The sequence below is a fragment of the Oncorhynchus tshawytscha genome, linkage group LG08, assembly GCF_018296145.1.
Source record: "Oncorhynchus tshawytscha isolate Ot180627B linkage group LG08, Otsh_v2.0, whole genome shotgun sequence".
Lineage (NCBI taxonomy): Eukaryota > Metazoa > Chordata > Actinopteri > Salmoniformes > Salmonidae > Oncorhynchus > Oncorhynchus tshawytscha.
The window spans coordinates 948,109-965,666 of NC_056436.1; the positions used below are offsets into that span (position 1 = coordinate 948,109).

Consider the following 17,558-nt stretch of genomic DNA (forward strand, 5'->3'; position numbering starts at 1 on the left):
TTCATAATAAATACAATTTAAAAAATATATAGAAATATATATATTTCACCTTTATTTAACCAGGTAGGCCAGTTGAGAACAAGTTCTCATTTACAACTGCGACCTGGCCAAGATAAAGCAAAGCTGGGTCTAGAGTGTCTCCCTCTTTGAAGAGGGGGATGACCGCGGCAGCTTTCCAGTCTTTAGGAATCTCCGACGATTCAATATCGAGGTTGAACAGGCTAGTAATAGGGGTTGCAACAATTGGCGATGGATAGTTTTAGGAAAAGAAAGTCCAGATTGTCTAGCCCAGCTGATTTGTAGGGATCCAGATTTGGCAGCTCTATCAGGACATCAGCTGTCTGGATTTGGGTGAAGGAGAAGCGGGGGGCTTGGGCCAGTTGCTGTGGGGGGTGCAGGGCTGTTGGCCGGGGTTGGGGTAGCCAGGTGGAAAGCATGGCCAGCCGTATAGAAATCCTCCTTGAAATCCTCGATTATGGTGGATTTATCAGTGGTGACAGTGTTTCCTAGCCTCGGTGCAGTGGGCAGCTGGGAGGAGGTGCTCTTGTTCTCCATGGACTTTACACTGTCCGAAAACTTTTTGGAATTAGTGTTGCAGGATGCAAATTTCTGTTTAAAAAGCTAGCCTTAGCTTTCCTAACTGACTGTATATATTGGTTCCTGACTTACCTGAAAAGTTTCATATTGTGGGGTCTAATTGATGCTAGTGCAGTACGCATAGGATGTTTTTGTGCTGGTCAAGGGCAGTCAGGTCTGGAGTGAACCAAGGTCTATATCTGTTTTTAGTTCTACATTTTTTGAAAGGAGCATGCCTATTTAAGATGGTGAGGAAATCCCTTTTAAAGAACAACCAGGCATCCTCTACTGACGGGATGAGGTCAATATCCTTCCAGGATACCCGGGCCAGATCGATTAGAAAGGCCTGCTCGCAGAAGTGTTTTAGGGCGTATTTGACAGTGATGAGGGGTGGTCGTTTAACTGCGGACCCATAACGGGCGGAGGCAATGAGTCAGTGATCGCTGAGATCCTGGTTGAAGACAGCAGAGGTGTATTTAGAGGGCAAGTTGGTCAGGGTGATATATATTAGGGTGCCCATGGTTATGGATTTAGGGTTGTACCTGGTAGGTTCCTTGATAATTTGTGTGAGATTGATGGCATCTATCTTAGATTGTAGGACGGCCGGGGTGTTAAGCATATCCCAGTTTAGGTCACCACGAACTCTGATGATAGATGGGGGGCAATCAATTCACATAAGGTGTCCAGGACTCCGCTAGGGGCTGAAGGTGGTCTATAACGAGCGGCAACATCGTCACAAAAGTAGACATCAGGATAGATAATAATAAGGTATTAGAGGTAGATATTTACATGAAGGCAGGGTAAAGAGACTAGGCGTCAGGATAGATAATAATAAGGTATTAGAGGTAGATATGTACATGAAGGCAGGGTAAAGAGACTAGACATCAGGATAGATAATAATAAGGTATTTGAGGTAGATATGTCCATGAAGGCAGGGTAAGGTGACTAGACATCAGGAAAGATAATAATAAGGTATTTGAGGTAGATATGTCCATGAAGGCAGGGTAAAGTGACTAGACATCAGGATAGATAATAATAATATTAAAATAAAGAACAGAGTAGCAGCAGCATATGATGTGTGTGTGTGTGTGAGAATATGTCGGACCAACCATGGTTCTGTTATTGTTACTGTGCCTTTTCTGTCTGTGGGGTTATTATACATTCCAGCACTGTCCCCCATATCTCTCTGTGTCTGCTATCTGTGTCCGCCAGGACTCGTCGAGCGTGGTGGCAGCTCTGTTTGTACAGTATGAAGCTGCTCTGCTGTCCCACCTGCCCTTCCCTCTCCACAGTGACGACCACTGTTTGGTCTTCAGCCTCCAGCCACGCTCACAGAGTCACCGAGCCTTCTACTCACAGGTCAGTCAGTCACAGAGCCTTCTACTCACAGGTCAGTCAGTCACAGAGCCTTCTACTCACAGGTCAGTCAGTCACCGAGCCTTCTACTCACAGGTCAGTCAGTCACAGAGCCTTCTACTCACAGGTCAGTCAGTCACAGAGCCTTCTACTAACAGGTCAGTCAGTCACAGAGCCTTCTACTAACAGGTCAGTCAGTCACAGAGCCTTCTACTAACAGGTCAGTCAGTCACAGAGCCTTCTACTCACAGGTCAGTCAGTCACAGAGCCTTCTACTCACAGGTCAGTCAGTCACCGAGCCTTCTACTAACAGGTCAGTCAGTCACAGAGCCTTCTACTCACAGGTCAGTCAGTCACAGAGCCTTCTACTAACAGGTCAGTCAGTCACAGAACCTTCTACTCACAGGTCAGTCAGTCACAGAGCCTTCTACTCACAGGTCAGTCAGTCACCGAGCCTTCTACTAACAGGTCAGTCAGTCACAGAACCTTCTGACTATAAGTCAGTCACAGAACCTTCTACTAACAGGTTAGTCAGTCACAGAGCCTTCTACTAACAGGTCAGTCAGTCACAGAACCTTCTACTCACAGGTCAGTCAGTCACAGAACCTTCTACTCACAGGTCAGTCAGTCACAGAACCTTCTACTAACAGGTCAGTCAGTCACAGAGCCTTCTACTCACAGGTCAGTCAGTCACAGAACCTTCTACTCACAGGTCAGTCAGTCACAGAACCTTCTACTAACAGGTCAGTCAGTCACCGAGCCTTCTACTAACAGGTCAGTCAGTCAGTCACAGAGCCTTCTACTCACAGGTCAGTCAGTCACAGAACCTTCTACTAACAGGTCAGTCAGTCACAGAGCCTTCTACTAACAGGTCAGTCAGTCAGTCACAGAGCCTTCTACTCACAGGTCAGTCAGTCACAGAACCTTCTACTAACAGGTCAGTCAGTCACAGAGCCTTCTACTAACAGGTCAGTCAGTCAGTCACAGAGCCTTCTACTCACAGGTCAGTCAGTCACAGAGCCTTCTACTAACAGGTCAGTCAGTCACCGAGCCTTCTACTAACAGGTCAGTCAGTCACCGAGCCTTCTACTAACAGGTCAGTCAGTCAGTCACAGAGCCTTCTACTCACAGGTCAGTCAGTCACAGAGCCTTCTACTAACAGGTCAGTCAGTCACAGAGCCTTCTACTAACAGGTCAGTCAGTCACAGAGCCTTCTACTAACAGGTCAGTCAGTCACAGAACCTTCTACTAACAGGTCAGTCAGTCACAGAGCCTTCTACTAACAGGTCAGTCAGTCACAGAGCCTTCTACTAACAGGTCAGTCAGTCACAGAGCCTTCTACTCACAGGTCAGTCAGTCACAGAGCCTTCTACTAACAGGTCAGTCAGTCACAGAGCCTTCTACTAACAGGTCAGTCAGTCACAGAGCCTTCTACTAACAGGTCAGTCAGTCACAGAGCCTTCTACTAACAGGTCAGTCAGTCACAGAGCCTTCTACTAACAGGTCAGTCAGTCACAGAGCCTTCTACTAACAGGTCAGTCAGTCACAGAGCCTTCTACTAACAGGTCAGTCAGTCACAGAGCCTTCTACTAACAGGTCAGTCAGCCACAGAACCTTCTACTCACAGGTCAGTCAGTCACAGAACCTTCTACTAACAGGTCAGTCAGTCACAGAGCCTTCTACTCACAGGTCAGTCAGCCACAGAACCTTCTACTCACAGGTCAGTCAGTCACAGAACCTTCTACTCACAGGTCAGTCAGTCACAGAGCCTTCTACTCACAGGTCAGTCAGTCACAGAGCCTTCTACTAACAGGTCAGTCAGTCACAGAGCCTTCTACTAACAGGTCAGTCAGTCACAGAGCCTTCTACTCACAGGTTAGTCAGTCAGTCACAGAGCCTTCTACTAACAGGTCAGTCAGCCACAGAGCCTTCTACTAACAGGTCAGTCAGTCACAGAGCCTTCTACTAACAGGTCAGTCAGTCACAGAACCTTCTACTCACAGGTCAGTCAGTCACCGAGCCTTCTACTAACAGGTCAGTCAGTCACAGAACCTTCTACTCACAGGTTAGTCAGTCAGTCACAGAGCCTTCTACTAACAGGTCAGTCAGCCACAGAGCCTTCTACTAACAGGTCAGTCAGTCACAGAGCCTTCTACTCACAGGTTAGTCAGTCAGTCACAGAGCCTTCTACTAACAGGTCAGTCAGTCACAGAGCCTTCTACTCACAGGTCAGTCAGTCACAGAACCTTCTACTAACAGGTCAGTCAGTCACAGAGCCTTCTACTCACAGGTCAGTCAGTCACAGAGCCTTCTACTCACAGGTCAGTCAGTCACAGAGCCTTCTACTCACAGGTCAGTCAGTCACAGAGCCTTCTACTAACAGGTCAGTCAGTCACAGAGCCTTCTACTAACAGGTCAGTCAGTCACAGAGCCTTCTACTAACAGGTCAGTCAGTCACAGAGCCTTCTACTCACAGGTCAGTCAGTCACAGAGCCTTCTACTCACAGGTCAGTCAGTCACAGAACCTTCTACTAACAGGTCAGTCAGTCACAGAGCCTTCTACTCACAGGTCAGTCAGTCACAGAGCCTTCTACTCACAGGTCAGTCAGTCACAGAGCCTTCTACTAACAGGTCAGTCAGTCACAGAGCCTTCTACTCACAGGTCAGTCAGTCACAGAGCCTTCTACTCACAGGTCAGTCAGTCACAGAGCCTTCTACTAACAGGTCAGTCAGTCACAGAGCCTTCTACTAACAGGTCAGTCAGTCACAGAGCCTTCTACTCACAGGTCAGTCAGTCACAGAGCCTTCTACTCACAGGTCAGTCAGTCACAGAGCCTTCTACTCACAGGTCAGTCAGTCACAGAGCCTTCTACTAACAGGTCAGTCAGTCACAGAACCTTCTACTCACAGGTCAGTCAGTCAGTCACAGAACCTTCTACTCACAGGTCAGTCAGTCACCGAGCCTTCTACTAACAGGTCAGTCAGTCACAGAACCTTCTACTCACAGGTCAGTCAGTCACAGAGCCTTCTACTAACAGGTCAGTCAGTCACAGAACCTTCTACTCACAGGTCAGTCAGTCACAGAACCTTCTACTCACAGGTCAGTCAGTCAGTCACAGAACCTACTAACAGGTCAGTCAGTCACCGAGCCTTCTACTAACAGGTCAGTCAGTCAGTCACAGAGCCTTCTACTCACAGGTCAGTCTGTCAGTCACAGAACCTTCTACTCACAGGTTAGTCAGTCAGTCACAGAACCTTCTACTCACAGGTTAGTCAGTCAGTCACAGAGCCTTCTACTAACAGGTCAGTCAGCCACAGAGCCTTCTACTAACAGGTCAGTCAGTCACAGAGCCTTCTACTCACAGGTTAGTCAGTCAGTCACAGAGCCTTCTACTAACAGGTCAGTCAGTCACAGAGCCTTCTACTAACAGGTCAGTCAGTCACAGAGCCTTCTACTAACAGGTCAGTCAGTCACAGAGCCTTCTACTAACAGGTCAGTCAGTCACAGAGCCTTCTACTAACAGGTCAGTCAGTCACAGAGCCTTCTACTAACAGGTCAGTCAGTCAGTCACAGAACCTTCTACTAACAGGTCAGTCAGTCACAGAGCCTTCTACTAACAGGTCAGTCAGTCACAGAACCTTCTACTCACAGGTTAGTCAGTCAGTCACAGAGCCTTCTACTAACAGGTCAGTCAGTCACAGAGCCTTCTACTAACAGGTCAGTCAGTCACAGAGCCTTCTACTAACAGGTCAGTCAGTCACAGAGCCTTCTACTAACAGGTCAGTCAGTCACAGAGCCTTCTACTAACAGGTTAGTCAGTCAGTCACAGAGCCTTCTACTAACAGGTTAGTCAGTCAGTCACAGAGCCTTCTACTAACAGGTTAGTCAGTCACAGAGCCTTCTACTAACAGGTCAGTCAGTCAGTCACAGAGCCTTCTACTAACAGGTTAGTCAGTCAGTCACAGAGCCTTCTACTAACAGGTTAGTCAGTCAGTCACAGAGCCTTCTACTAACAGGTTAGTCAGTCAGTCACAGAGCCTTCTACTAACAGGTTAGTCAGTCAGTCACAGAGCCTTCTACTAACAGGTTAGTCAGTCAGTCACAGAACCTTCTACTAACAGGTTAGTCAGTCAGTCACAGAGCCTTCTACTAACAGGTCAGTCAGTCACAGAGCCTTCTACTAACAGGTTAGTCAGTCAGTCAGAGCCTTCTACTAACAGGTCAGTCAGTCACAGAGCCTTCTACTAACAGGTCAGTCAGTCACAGAGCCTTCTACTAACAGGTCAGTCAGTCACAGAGCCTTCTACTAACAGGTTAGTCAGTCAGTCACAGAGCCTTCTACTAACAGGTCAGTCAGTCACAGAGCCTTCTACTAACAGGTTAGTCAGTCAGTCACAGAACCTTCTACTAACAGGTTAGTCAGTCAGTCACATAACCTTCTACTAACAGGTTAGTCAGTCAGTCACAGAGCCTTCTACTAACAGGTCAGTCAGTCACAGAGCCTTCTACTAACAGGTTAGTCAGTCAGTCACAGAGCCTTCTACTAACAGGTCAGTCAGTCACAGAGCCTTCTACTAACAGGTCAGTCAGTCACAGAGCCTTCTACTAACAGGTCAGTCAGTCACAGAGCCTTCTACTAACAGGTCAGTCAGTCACAGAGCCTTCTACTAACAGGTCAGTCAGTCACAGAGCCTTCTACTAACAGGTTAGTCAGTCAGTCACAGAGCCTTCTACTAACAGATCAGTCAGTCACAGAGCCTTTTACTAACAGGTTAGTCAGTCAGTCACAGAACCTTCTACTAATAGGTCAGTCAGTCACAGAGCCTTCTACTAACAGGTCAGTCAGTCACAGAACCTTCTACTCACAGGTTAGTCAGTCAGTCACAGAGCCTTCTACTAACAGGTCAGTCAGTCACAGAGCCCTCTACTAACAGGTCAGTCAGTCACAGAGCCTTCTACTAACAGGTCAGTCAGTCACAGAGCCTTCTACTAACAGGTCAGTCAGTCACAGAGCCTTCTACTAACAGGTTAGTCAGTCAGTCACAGAGCCTTCTACTAACAGGTTAGTCAGTCAGTCACAGAGCCTTCTACTAACAGGTCAGTCAGTCACAGAGCCTTCTACTAACAGGTTAGTCAGTCAGTCACAGAGCCTTCTACTAACAGGTCAGTCAGTCACAGAGCCTTCTACTAACAGGTCAGTCAGTCACAGAGCCTTCTACTAACAGGTCAGTCAGTCACAGAGCCTTCTACTAACAGGTCAGTCAGTCACAGAGCCTTCTACTAACAGGTTAGTCAGTCAGTCACAGAGCCTTCTACTAACAGATCAGTCAGTCACAGAGCCTTCTACTAACAGGTTAGTCAGTCAGTCACAGAACCTTCTACTAACAGGTCAGTCAGTCACAGAGCCTTCTACTAACAGGTTAGTCAGTCAGTCACAGAACCTTCTACTAACAGGTTAGTCAGTCAGTCACAGAGCCTTCTACTAACAGGTTAGTCAGTCAGTCACAGAGCCTTCTACTAACAGGTCAGTCAGTCACAGAGCCTTCTACTAACAGGTCAGTCAGTCACAGAGCCTTCTACTAACAGGTCAGTCAGTCACAGAGCCTTCTACTAACAGGTCAGTCAGTCACAGAGCCTTCTACTCACAGGTCAGTCAGTCACAGAGCCTTCTACTCACAGGTCAGTCAGTCACAGAGCCTTCTACTAACAGGTCAGTCAGTCACAGAACCTTCTACTCACAGGTCAGTCAGTCAGTCACAGAACCTTCTACTCACAGGTCAGTCAGTCACAGAGCCTTCTACTAACAGGTCAGTCAGTCACAGAACCTTCTACTAACAGGTCAGTCAGTCACAGAACCTTCTACTCACAGGTCAGTCAGTCAGTCACAGAACCTTCTACTAACAGGTCAGTCAGTCACAGAGCCTTCTACTAACAGGTCAGTCAGTCAGTCACAGAGCCTTCTACTCACAGGTCAGTCAGTCACAGAACCTTCTACTCACAGGTTAGTCAGTCAGTCACAGAACCTTCTACTCACAGGTTAGTCAGTCAGTCACAGAGCCTTCTACTAACAGGTCAGTCAGCCACAGAGCCTTCTACTAACAGGTCAGTCAGTCACAGAGCCTTCTACTCACAGGTTAGTCAGTCAGTCACAGAGCCTTCTACTAACAGGTCAGTCAGTCACAGAGCCTTCTACTAACAGGTCAGTCAGTCACAGAGCCTTCTACTAACAGGTCAGTCAGTCACAGAGCCTTCTACTAACAGGTCAGTCAGTCACAGAGCCTTCTACTAACAGGTCAGTCAGTCAGTCACAGAGCCTTCTACTAACAGGTCAGTCAGTCAGTCACAGAACCTTCTACTAACAGGTCAGTCAGTCACAGAGCCTTCTACTAACAGGTCAGTCAGTCACAGAACCTTCTACTCACAGGTTAGTCAGTCAGTCACAGAGCCTTCTACTAACAGGTCAGTCAGTCACAGAGCCTTCTACTAACAGGTCAGTCAGTCACAGAGCCTTCTACTAACAGGTCAGTCAGTCACAGAGCCTTCTACTAACAGGTCAGTCAGTCACAGAGCCTTCTACTAACAGGTTAGTCAGTCAGTCACAGAGCCTTCTACTAACAGGTTAGTCAGTCAGTCACAGAGCCTTCTACTAACAGGTTAGTCAGTCACAGAGCCTTCTACTAAAGGTCAGTCAGTCAGTCACAGAGCCTTCTACTAACAGGTTAGTCAGTCAGTCACAGAGCCTTCTACTAACAGGTTAGTCAGTCAGTCACAGAGCCTTCTACTAACAGGTTAGTCAGTCAGTCACAGAGCCTTCTACTAACAGGTTAGTCAGTCAGTCACAGAGCCTTCTACTAACAGGTTAGTCAGTCAGTCACAGAACCTTCTACTAACAGGTTAGTCAGTCACAGAGCCTTCTACTAACAGGTCAGTCAGTCACAGAGCCTTCTACTAACAGGTTAGTCAGTCACAGAGAGCCTTCTACTAACAGGTCAGTCAGTCACAGAGCCTTCTACTAACAGGTCAGTCAGTCAGTCACAGAGCCTTCTACTAACAGGTTAGTCAGTCAGTCACAGAGCCTTCTACTAACAGGTTAGTCAGTCAGTCACAGAGCCTTCTACTAACAGGTCAGTCAGTCACAGAGCCTTCTACTAACAGGTTAGTCAGTCAGTCACAGAACCTTCTACTAACAGGTTAGTCAGTCAGTCACAGAACCTTCTACTAACAGGTTAGTCAGTCAGTCACAGAGCCTTCTACTAACAGGTCAGTCAGTCACAGAGCCTTCTACTAACAGGTTAGTCAGTCAGTCACAGAGCCTTCTACTAACAGGTCAGTCAGTCACAGAGCCTTCTACTAACAGGTCAGTCAGTCACAGAGCCTTCTACTAACAGGTCAGTCAGTCACAGAGCCTTCTACTAACAGGTCAGTCAGTCACAGAGCCTTCTACTAACAGGTCAGTCAGTCACAGAGCCTTCTACTAACAGGTTAGTCAGTCAGTCACAGAGCCTTCTACTAACAGGTCAGTCAGTCACAGAGCCTTTTACTAACAGGTTTTGTCAGTCAGTCACAGAACCTTCTACTAACAGGTCAGTCAGTCACAGGTTCTACTAACAGGTCAGTCAGTCACAGAACCTTCTACTCAACAGGTTAGTCAGTCAGTCAGAGCCTTCTACTAACAGGTCAGTCAGTCACAGAGCCTTCTACTAACAGGTCAGTCAGTCACAGAGCCTTCTACTAACAGGTCAGTCAGTCACAGAGCCTTCTACTAACAGGTCAGTCAGTCACAGAGCCTTCTACTAACAGGTTAGTCAGTCAGTCACAGAGCCTTCTACTAACAGGTTAGTCAGTCAGTCACAGAGCCTTCTACTAACAGGTCAGTCAGTCACAGAGCCTTCTACTAACAGGTCAGTCAGTCACAGAGCCTTCTACTAACAGGTCAGTCAGTCACAGAGCCTTCTACTAACAGGTCAGTCAGTCACAGAGCCTTCTACTAACAGGTCAGTCAGTCACAGAGCCTTCTACTAACAGGTTAGTCAGTCAGTCACAGAGCCTTCTACTAACAGATCAGTCAGTCAGTCAGAGCCTTCTACTAACAGGTTAGTCAGTCAGTCACAGAACCTTCTACTAACAGGTCAGTCAGTCACAGAGCCTTCTACTAACAGGTCAGTCAGTCACAGAGCCTTCTACTAACAGGTTAGTCAGTCAGTCACAGAGCCTTCTACTAACAGGTTAGTCAGTCAGTCACAGAGCCTTCTACTAACAGGTCAGTCAGTCACAGAGCCTTCTACTAACAGGTCAGTCAGTCATAGAGCCTTCTACTAACAGGTCAGTCAGTCACAGAGCCTTCTACTAACAGGTCAGTCAGTCACAGAGCCTTCTACTCACAGGTCAGTCAGTCACAGAGCCTTCTACTAACAGGTCAGTCAGTCAGTCACAGAACCTACTAACAGGTCAGTCAGTCACAGAGCCTTCTACTAACAGGTCAGTCAGTCACAGAACCTTCTACTCACAGGGAGCTGTAGCTGTTTATATGTTGTATTGTGGTTGTTTAGGTGTTGTATTGTGGTTGTTTAGGTGTTGTATTGTGGTTGTTTATCTGTTGTACTGTGGTTGTTTATCTGTTGTATTGTAGTTGTTTATCTGTTGTATTGTAGTTGTTTGTGTTGTATTGTAGTTGTTTATGTGTTGTATTGTGGTTGTTTATGTGTTGTATTGTTGTTGTTTGTTGTATTGAGGTTGTGTTGTATTGTTGTTGTTTATGTGTTGTATTGTGGTTGTGTTGTATTGTGGTTGTTTATGTGTTGTGTTGTATTGTGGTTGTTTATCTGTTGTACTGTGGTTGTTTATGTGTTGTATTGTGGTTGTGTTGTATTGTGGTTGTTTGGTTGTGTTGTATTGTGGTTGTTTGGTTGTGTTGTATTGTGGTTGTTTATGTGTTGTATTGTGGTTGTGTTGTATTGTGGTTGTGTTGTATTGTGGTTGTTTGGTTGTGTTGTATTGTGGTTGTTTATGTGTTGTATTGTGGTTGTTTGTGTTGTATTGTGGTTGTTTATCTGTTGTACTGTGGTTGTGCTGTATTGTGGTTGTTTATGTGTTGTATTGTGGTTGTGTTGTATTGTGGTTGTTTATCTGGTGTACTGTGGTTGTTTATGTGTTGTATTGTGGTTGTTTATGTGTTGTATTGTGGTTGTGTATCTGTTGTACTGTGGTTGTTTGTGTTGTATTGTGGTTGTTTATGTGTTGTATTGTGGTTGTTTAGGTGTTGTATTGTGGTTGTGTATGTGTTGTATTGTGGTTGTTTAGGTGTTGTATTGTGGTTGTTTAGGTGTTGTATTGTGGTTGTTTAGGTGTTGTATTGTGGTTGTGTTGTGTGGTGGTTGTTTAGGTGATGTATTGTGGTTGTTTATGTGTTGTATTGTTATTGTATTGTGTTTGTCTATGTGTTGTATTGTGGTTGTTTAGGTGTTGTATTGTGGTTGTATTGTATTGTGGTTGTCTATGTGTTGTATTGTGGTTGTTTAGGTGTTGTATTGTGGTTGTTTATGTGTTGTATTGTGGTTGTTTAGGTGTTGTATCGTGGTTGTATTGTGGTTGTCTATGTGTTGTACTGTGGTTGTCTAGGTGTTGTACTGTGGTTGTTTATGTGTTGTATTGTGGTTGTTTAGGTGTTGTATTGTGGTTGTTTAGGTGTTGTATTGTGGTTGTTTAGGTGTTGTATTGTGGTTGTTTAGGTGTTGTATTGTGGTTGTTTATGTGTTGTATTGTGGTTGTTTAGGTGTTGTATTGTGGTTGTTTATGTGTTGTATGGTGGTTGTTTAGGTGTTGTATTGTGGTTGTGTTGTATTGTATTGTGGTTGTTTATTTTGGTGTTGTATTGTGGTTGTTTAGTGTTGTATTGTGGTTGTTTATGTGTTGTATTGTGGTTGTGTTGTATTGTGGTTGTGTTGTATTGTGGTTGTTTAGGTGTTGTATTGTGGTTGTTTATGTGTTGTATGGTGGTTGTTTAGGTGTTGTATTTTGGTTGTGTTGTATTGTATTGTGGTTGTTTAGGTGTTGTATTGTGGTTGTTTAGGTGTTGTATTGTGGTTGTTTGTGTTGTATTTTGGGTTGTGTTGTGTTGTATTGTGTTGTTTAGGTGTTATATTGTGGTTGTTTAGGTGTTGTATTGTGGTTGTTTATGTGTTTTATGGTGGTTGTTTAGGTGTTGTATTGTGGTTGTGTTGTATTGTATTGTGGTTGTTTAGGTGTTGTATTGTGGTTGTTTAGGTGTTGTATTGTGGTTGTTTAGGTGTTGTGTTGTATTGTGGTTGTTTAGGTGTTGTATTGTGGTTGTTTGTGTTGTATTTTGGTTGTGTTGTATTGTGGTTGTTTAGGTGTTGTATTGTGGTTGTTTAGGTGTTGTATTGTTGTTGCAGGTGTTACCAGTGTGGCAGGGGTCAGACTCTGGACTCTCTCTGCAGCTGGTGGACAGAGAACAGCTGACCTGGGATCAGAGGAACATGTGAGTCACAGTAACGAACTGGCACCTACTCTACGACTTCTACGTAAAGTGATCTGACTTTGATCTGTCAGAAATGTCAATATTAGGAGTAATGTTGTTGATCCATGTTGTCCCTCAAGGCACTCCAGACTGCAGTGGTTGCATGACTGCCACGCCCCCCCTGTGGCCAAACGCAGAGGCAGCCTGAAGGCCTCATACTCCCAGCTACCAGAACAAGAGATGTATGTATACACTACCTAGTATACACTACCTAGTATACACTACCTACCACATAGAGGCAGCCTGAAGGCCTCATAGTCCCAGCTACCAGAACAGGACATGTAGGCTCCCGAGTGGCGCCGCGGTCTAAGGCACTGCATCGCAATGCTAGAGGCGTCACTACAGACCTTGGTTTGATCCTGGGCTGTATCACAACCGACAGTGATCGGGAGTCACATAGGGCGGCACACAATTGGCCCAGTGTCGTTCGGGTTAGAGAACAAATAAGAATTTGTTATTAACGTTAAATAAAGGTTAAATAAAAAATTATATAAAATGTACTTGTACCTACTCCCCTTGTGAAGACAACAGGCTGTTGCCGTATGTATCACACCTGCCAGCAGGGTGGGAAATTAACAGCCGCAGTGGCCGGTGGGTGCCCAAATTTTACCAGCCACAACATTTTATGAGGCATATTTCCTCCATTCCTCCTGACAGAGCTGGTGTAACTGAGTCAGGTTTGTAGGCCTCCTTGCTCGCACACGCTTTTTCAGTTCTGCCCACAAATGTTCTATAGGATTGAGGTCAGGGCTTTGTGATGGCCACTCCAATACCTTGACTTTGTTGTCCTTAAGCCATTTTGCCACAACTTTGGAGGTATGCTTGGGGTCATTGTCCATTTGGAAGACCCATTTGCGACCGAGCTTTAACTTCCTGACTGATGTCTTGAGATGTTGCTTCAATATATCCACATAATTTTCCGTCCTCATGATGCCTTCTATTTTGTGAAGTGCACCAGTCCCTCCTGCAGCAAAGCACCCCCACAACATGATGCTGCCACCCCCATGCTTCACGGTTGGGATGGTGTTCTTCAGCTTGCAAGCCTCCCCCATTTTCCTCCAAACTTAACGATGGTCATTATGGCCAAACAGTTCAATTTTTGTTTCATCAGACCAGAGGACATTTCTCCAAAAATTATGACCTTAGTTCCCATGTGCAGTTGCAAACCGTAGTCTGGCTTTTTTATGGCAGTTTTGGAGCAGTGGCTTCTTCCCTGCTGAGCGGCCTTTCAGGTTATGTCGATATAGGACTCGTTTTACTGTGGATATAGATACTTTTGTACCTGTTTCCTCCAGCATCTTCACAAGGTCCTTTGCTGTTGTTCTGGGATTGATTCACACTTTTCGCACCAAAGTACGTTCATCTCTAGGAGACAGAACGCGTTTCCTTCCTGAGCGGTATGACGGCTGCGTGGTCCCATGGTGTTTATACTTGCGTACTATTGTTTGTAAAGAGGTACGTGGTACCTTCAGGCGTTTGGAAATTGCTCCCAAGGATGAACCAGACTTGTGGAGGTTTACAATTTTTTTTTTTCTGAGGTATTGGCTGATTTCTTTTGATTTTCCCATGATGTCAAGTGAAGAGGCACTGAGTTTGAAGATTGGCCTTGAAATACATCCACAGGTACACCTCCAGTTGACTCAGATGATGTAATTTAGCCTATCAGAAGCTTCTAAAGCCATGACATCATGTTCTGGAATTTTCCAAGCTGTTTAAAGGCACAGTCAACTTAGTGTATGTAAACTTCTGACCCATTTGAATTGTGATACAGTTAATTATAAGTGAAATAATCTGTCTGTAAACAATTGTTGGAGAAATGACTAGTGTCATGCACAGAGTAGATTTCCTAACCTAATTGCCAAACTATAGTTTGTTAACAAGACATTTGTGGAGTGGTTGAAAAACAAGTTTTAATGACTCCCCAACATAAGTGTATGTAAACTTCCGACTTTAACTTTTAACTGTATATATATATATATATATAAACTCAGCAAAAAAAGAAACGTCCTCTCACTGTCAACTGTGTTTATTTTCAGCAAACTTAACATGTGTAAATATTTGTATGAACATAACAAGATTCAACAACTGAGACAAACTGAACAAGTTCCACAGACATGTGACTAACAGAAATTGAATAATGTGTCCCTGAACAAAGGGGGGGTCAAAATCAAAAGTAACAGTAACAGTCAGTATCTGGTGTGGCCACCAGCTGCATTAAGTACTGCAGTGCATCTCCTCCTCATGGACTGCACCAGATTTGCCAGTTCTTGCTGTGAGATGTTACCCCACTCTTCCACCAAGGCACCTGGATGTTCCCGGACATTTCTGGGGGGAATGGCCCTAGCCCTCACCCTCCGATCCAACAGGTCCCAGACGTGCTCAATGGGATTGAGATCCGGGCTCTTCGCTGGCCATGGCAGAACACTGACATTCCTGTCTTGCAGGAAATCACACACAGAAGGAGCAGTATGGCTGGTGGCATTGTCATGCTGGAGGGTCATGTCAGGATGAGCCTGCAGGAAGGGTACCACATAAAGGAGGAGGATGTCTTCCCTGTAATGCACAGCATTGAGATTACCTGCAATGACAACAAGCTCAGTCCGATGATGCTGTGACACACCGCCCCAGACCATGACGGACCCTCCACCTCCAAATCGATCCCGCTCCGGGAGTACAGGCCTCGGTGTAACGCACTGGTCCAGCGACGGTGGGTTTGTGCCCATAGGCGACGTTGTTGCCGGTGATGTCTGGTGAGGACCTGCCTTACAACAGGCCTACAAGCCCTCAGTCCAGCCTCTCTCAGCCTATTCAGGACAGTCTGAGCACTGATGGAGGGATTGTGCATTCCTAGTGTAACTCGGGCAGTTGTTGTTGCCATCCTGTACCTGTCCCGCAGGTGTGATGTTTGGATATACCGATCTTGTGCAGGTGTTGTTACATGTGGTCTGCCGCTGTGAGGACGATCAGCTGTCCGTCCTGTCTCCCTGTAGCGCTGTCTTAGGCGTCTCACAGTACGGACATTGCAATTTATTGCACTGGCCACATCTGCAGTCCTCATGCCTCCTTGCAGCATGCCTAAAGCACGTTCACGCAGATGAGCAGGGACTCTGGGCATCTTTCTTTTGGTGTTTTTCAGAGTCAGTAGAAAACTTGAAATCGGCCCTAATTAATCAGCCATTCCGATTAATCGGTCAACCTCTAATATATATATACACACACTACCACTCAAAAGTTTGAGATCACTTAGAAATGTCCATGTTGTTGAAAGAAGAGCCCATTTTTTGTTCATTAAAATGACTTCAAATTGATCAGAAATACAGTGTAGACATTGTTAATGTTGGAAATGGCAGATTTATTATGGAATATCTACATATGCGTACAGAGGCCAATTATCAGCAACCATCACTCCTGTGTTCCAATGGCACATTGTGTTAGCTAATCCAAGTTTATCATTTTCAGTTTATCAGTCTCAAAGTCAACAGTGAAGAGGGGACTAACTCCGGGATGCTGGCCTTCTAGGCAGAGTTGCAAAGAGAAAGCCATATCTCAGACTGGCCAATAAAAATAAAAGATTAAGATGGGCAAAAGAACACAGACACTGGACAGAGGAACTCTGCCTAGAAGGCCAGCATCCCGGAGTCGCCTCTTCACTGTTGACGTTGAGACTGGTGTTTTGCGGGTACTATTTAATGAAGCTGCCAGTTGAGGACTTGTGAGGCGCTAATGTACTTGTCCTCTTGCTCAGTTGTACACTAGGGCCTCCCACTCCTCTTTCTATTATGGTTAGGGCCAGTTTGCGCTGTTCTGTGAAGGGAGTAGCACACAACATTGTACGAGGTCTTCAGTTTCTTGGCAATTTCTCTCATGGAATAGCCTTCATTTTTCAGAACAAGAATAGACTGACGAGTTTCAGAAGAAAGTTCTTTGTTTCTGGCCATTTTGAGCCTGTAATCGAACCCACAAATGCTGATGCTCCAGATACTCAACTAGTCTAAAGAAGGACAGTTTTATTGCTTCTTTAATCTGGACAACGGTTTTTAGCTGTGCTAACATAATTGCAAAAGGGTTTTCTAATGATCAATTAGCCTTTTAAAATGATAAACTTGGATTAGCAAACACAACGTGCCATTGGAACACAGGAGTGATGGTTGCTGATAATGGGCCTCTGTACGACTATGTAGATATTCCATAATAAATCTGCAGTTTCCAGCTACAATAGTAATTTACCACATTAGCAATGTCTACACTGTATTTCTGATCAATTTGATGTTATTTCAATGGACAAAAAAACTAGATTTTCTTTTAAAAAACAAGGACATTTCTAAGTGACCTCAATCTTTTGACCAGTAGTATATATGTGTAGATGTCCCACCCTGCCTGCCAATAGCCCAAGTGTTCTCCCATTGAACCACCATAACTTGCTTCCTAATGCTGATGTGTTCCAACAGGTTCCTACAGCACTTTGCTCTGAGCAGTGTGGGTCAGGAGCCCATCCAGGATGACCACCTGGGGGCACTGTTCTCCACGCCAGACACCAGGAACCCTCTGGCAGGAAGCACTGACAAGGTAACCAACCCTCTCACAGGACAGTTGACAAGGTAACCAACCCTCTCACAGGACAGACTGACAAGGTAACCAACCCTCTCACAGGACAGTTGACAAGGTAACCGACCCTCTCACAGGACCGACTGACAAGGTAACCAACCCTCTCACAGGACAGACTGACAAGGTAACCAACCCTCTCACAGGACAGACTGACAAGGTAACCAACCCTCTCACAGGACAGTTGACAAGGTAACCAACCCTCTCACAGGACAGACTGACAAGGTAACCAACCCTCTCACAGGACAGTTGACAAGGTAACCAACCCTCTCACAGGACAGACTGACAAGGTAACCAACCCTCTCACAGGACAGACTGACAAGGTAACCAACCCTCTCACAGGACAGACTGACAAGGTAACCAACCCTCTCACAGGACAGACTGACAAGGTAACCAACCCTCTCACAGGACAGTTGACAAGGTAACCAACCCTCTCACAGGACAGACTGACAAGGTAACCAACCCTCTCACAGGACAGACTGACAA

General features: G+C 45.6%; 1 protein-coding gene across 2 annotated transcripts in view; it reads left to right on the top strand.

The window, feature by feature from the left end:
• dnaaf9 (dynein axonemal assembly factor 9) overlaps nt 1-17,558 on the top strand; it is a 94,030-nt gene that overhangs the window by 52,106 nt on the left and 24,366 nt on the right. For both annotated transcript variants that reach the window (XM_042325046.1, XM_042325047.1), the window contains exons 21-24: nt 1,789-1,935; nt 12,346-12,431; nt 12,551-12,652; nt 16,919-17,036. In XM_042325046.1, the coding sequence (XP_042180980.1) occupies nt 1,789-1,935; nt 12,346-12,431; nt 12,551-12,652; nt 16,919-17,036 (453 nt within the window). The remainder of the gene's footprint in view (nt 1-1,788; nt 1,936-12,345; nt 12,432-12,550; nt 12,653-16,918; nt 17,037-17,558) is intronic.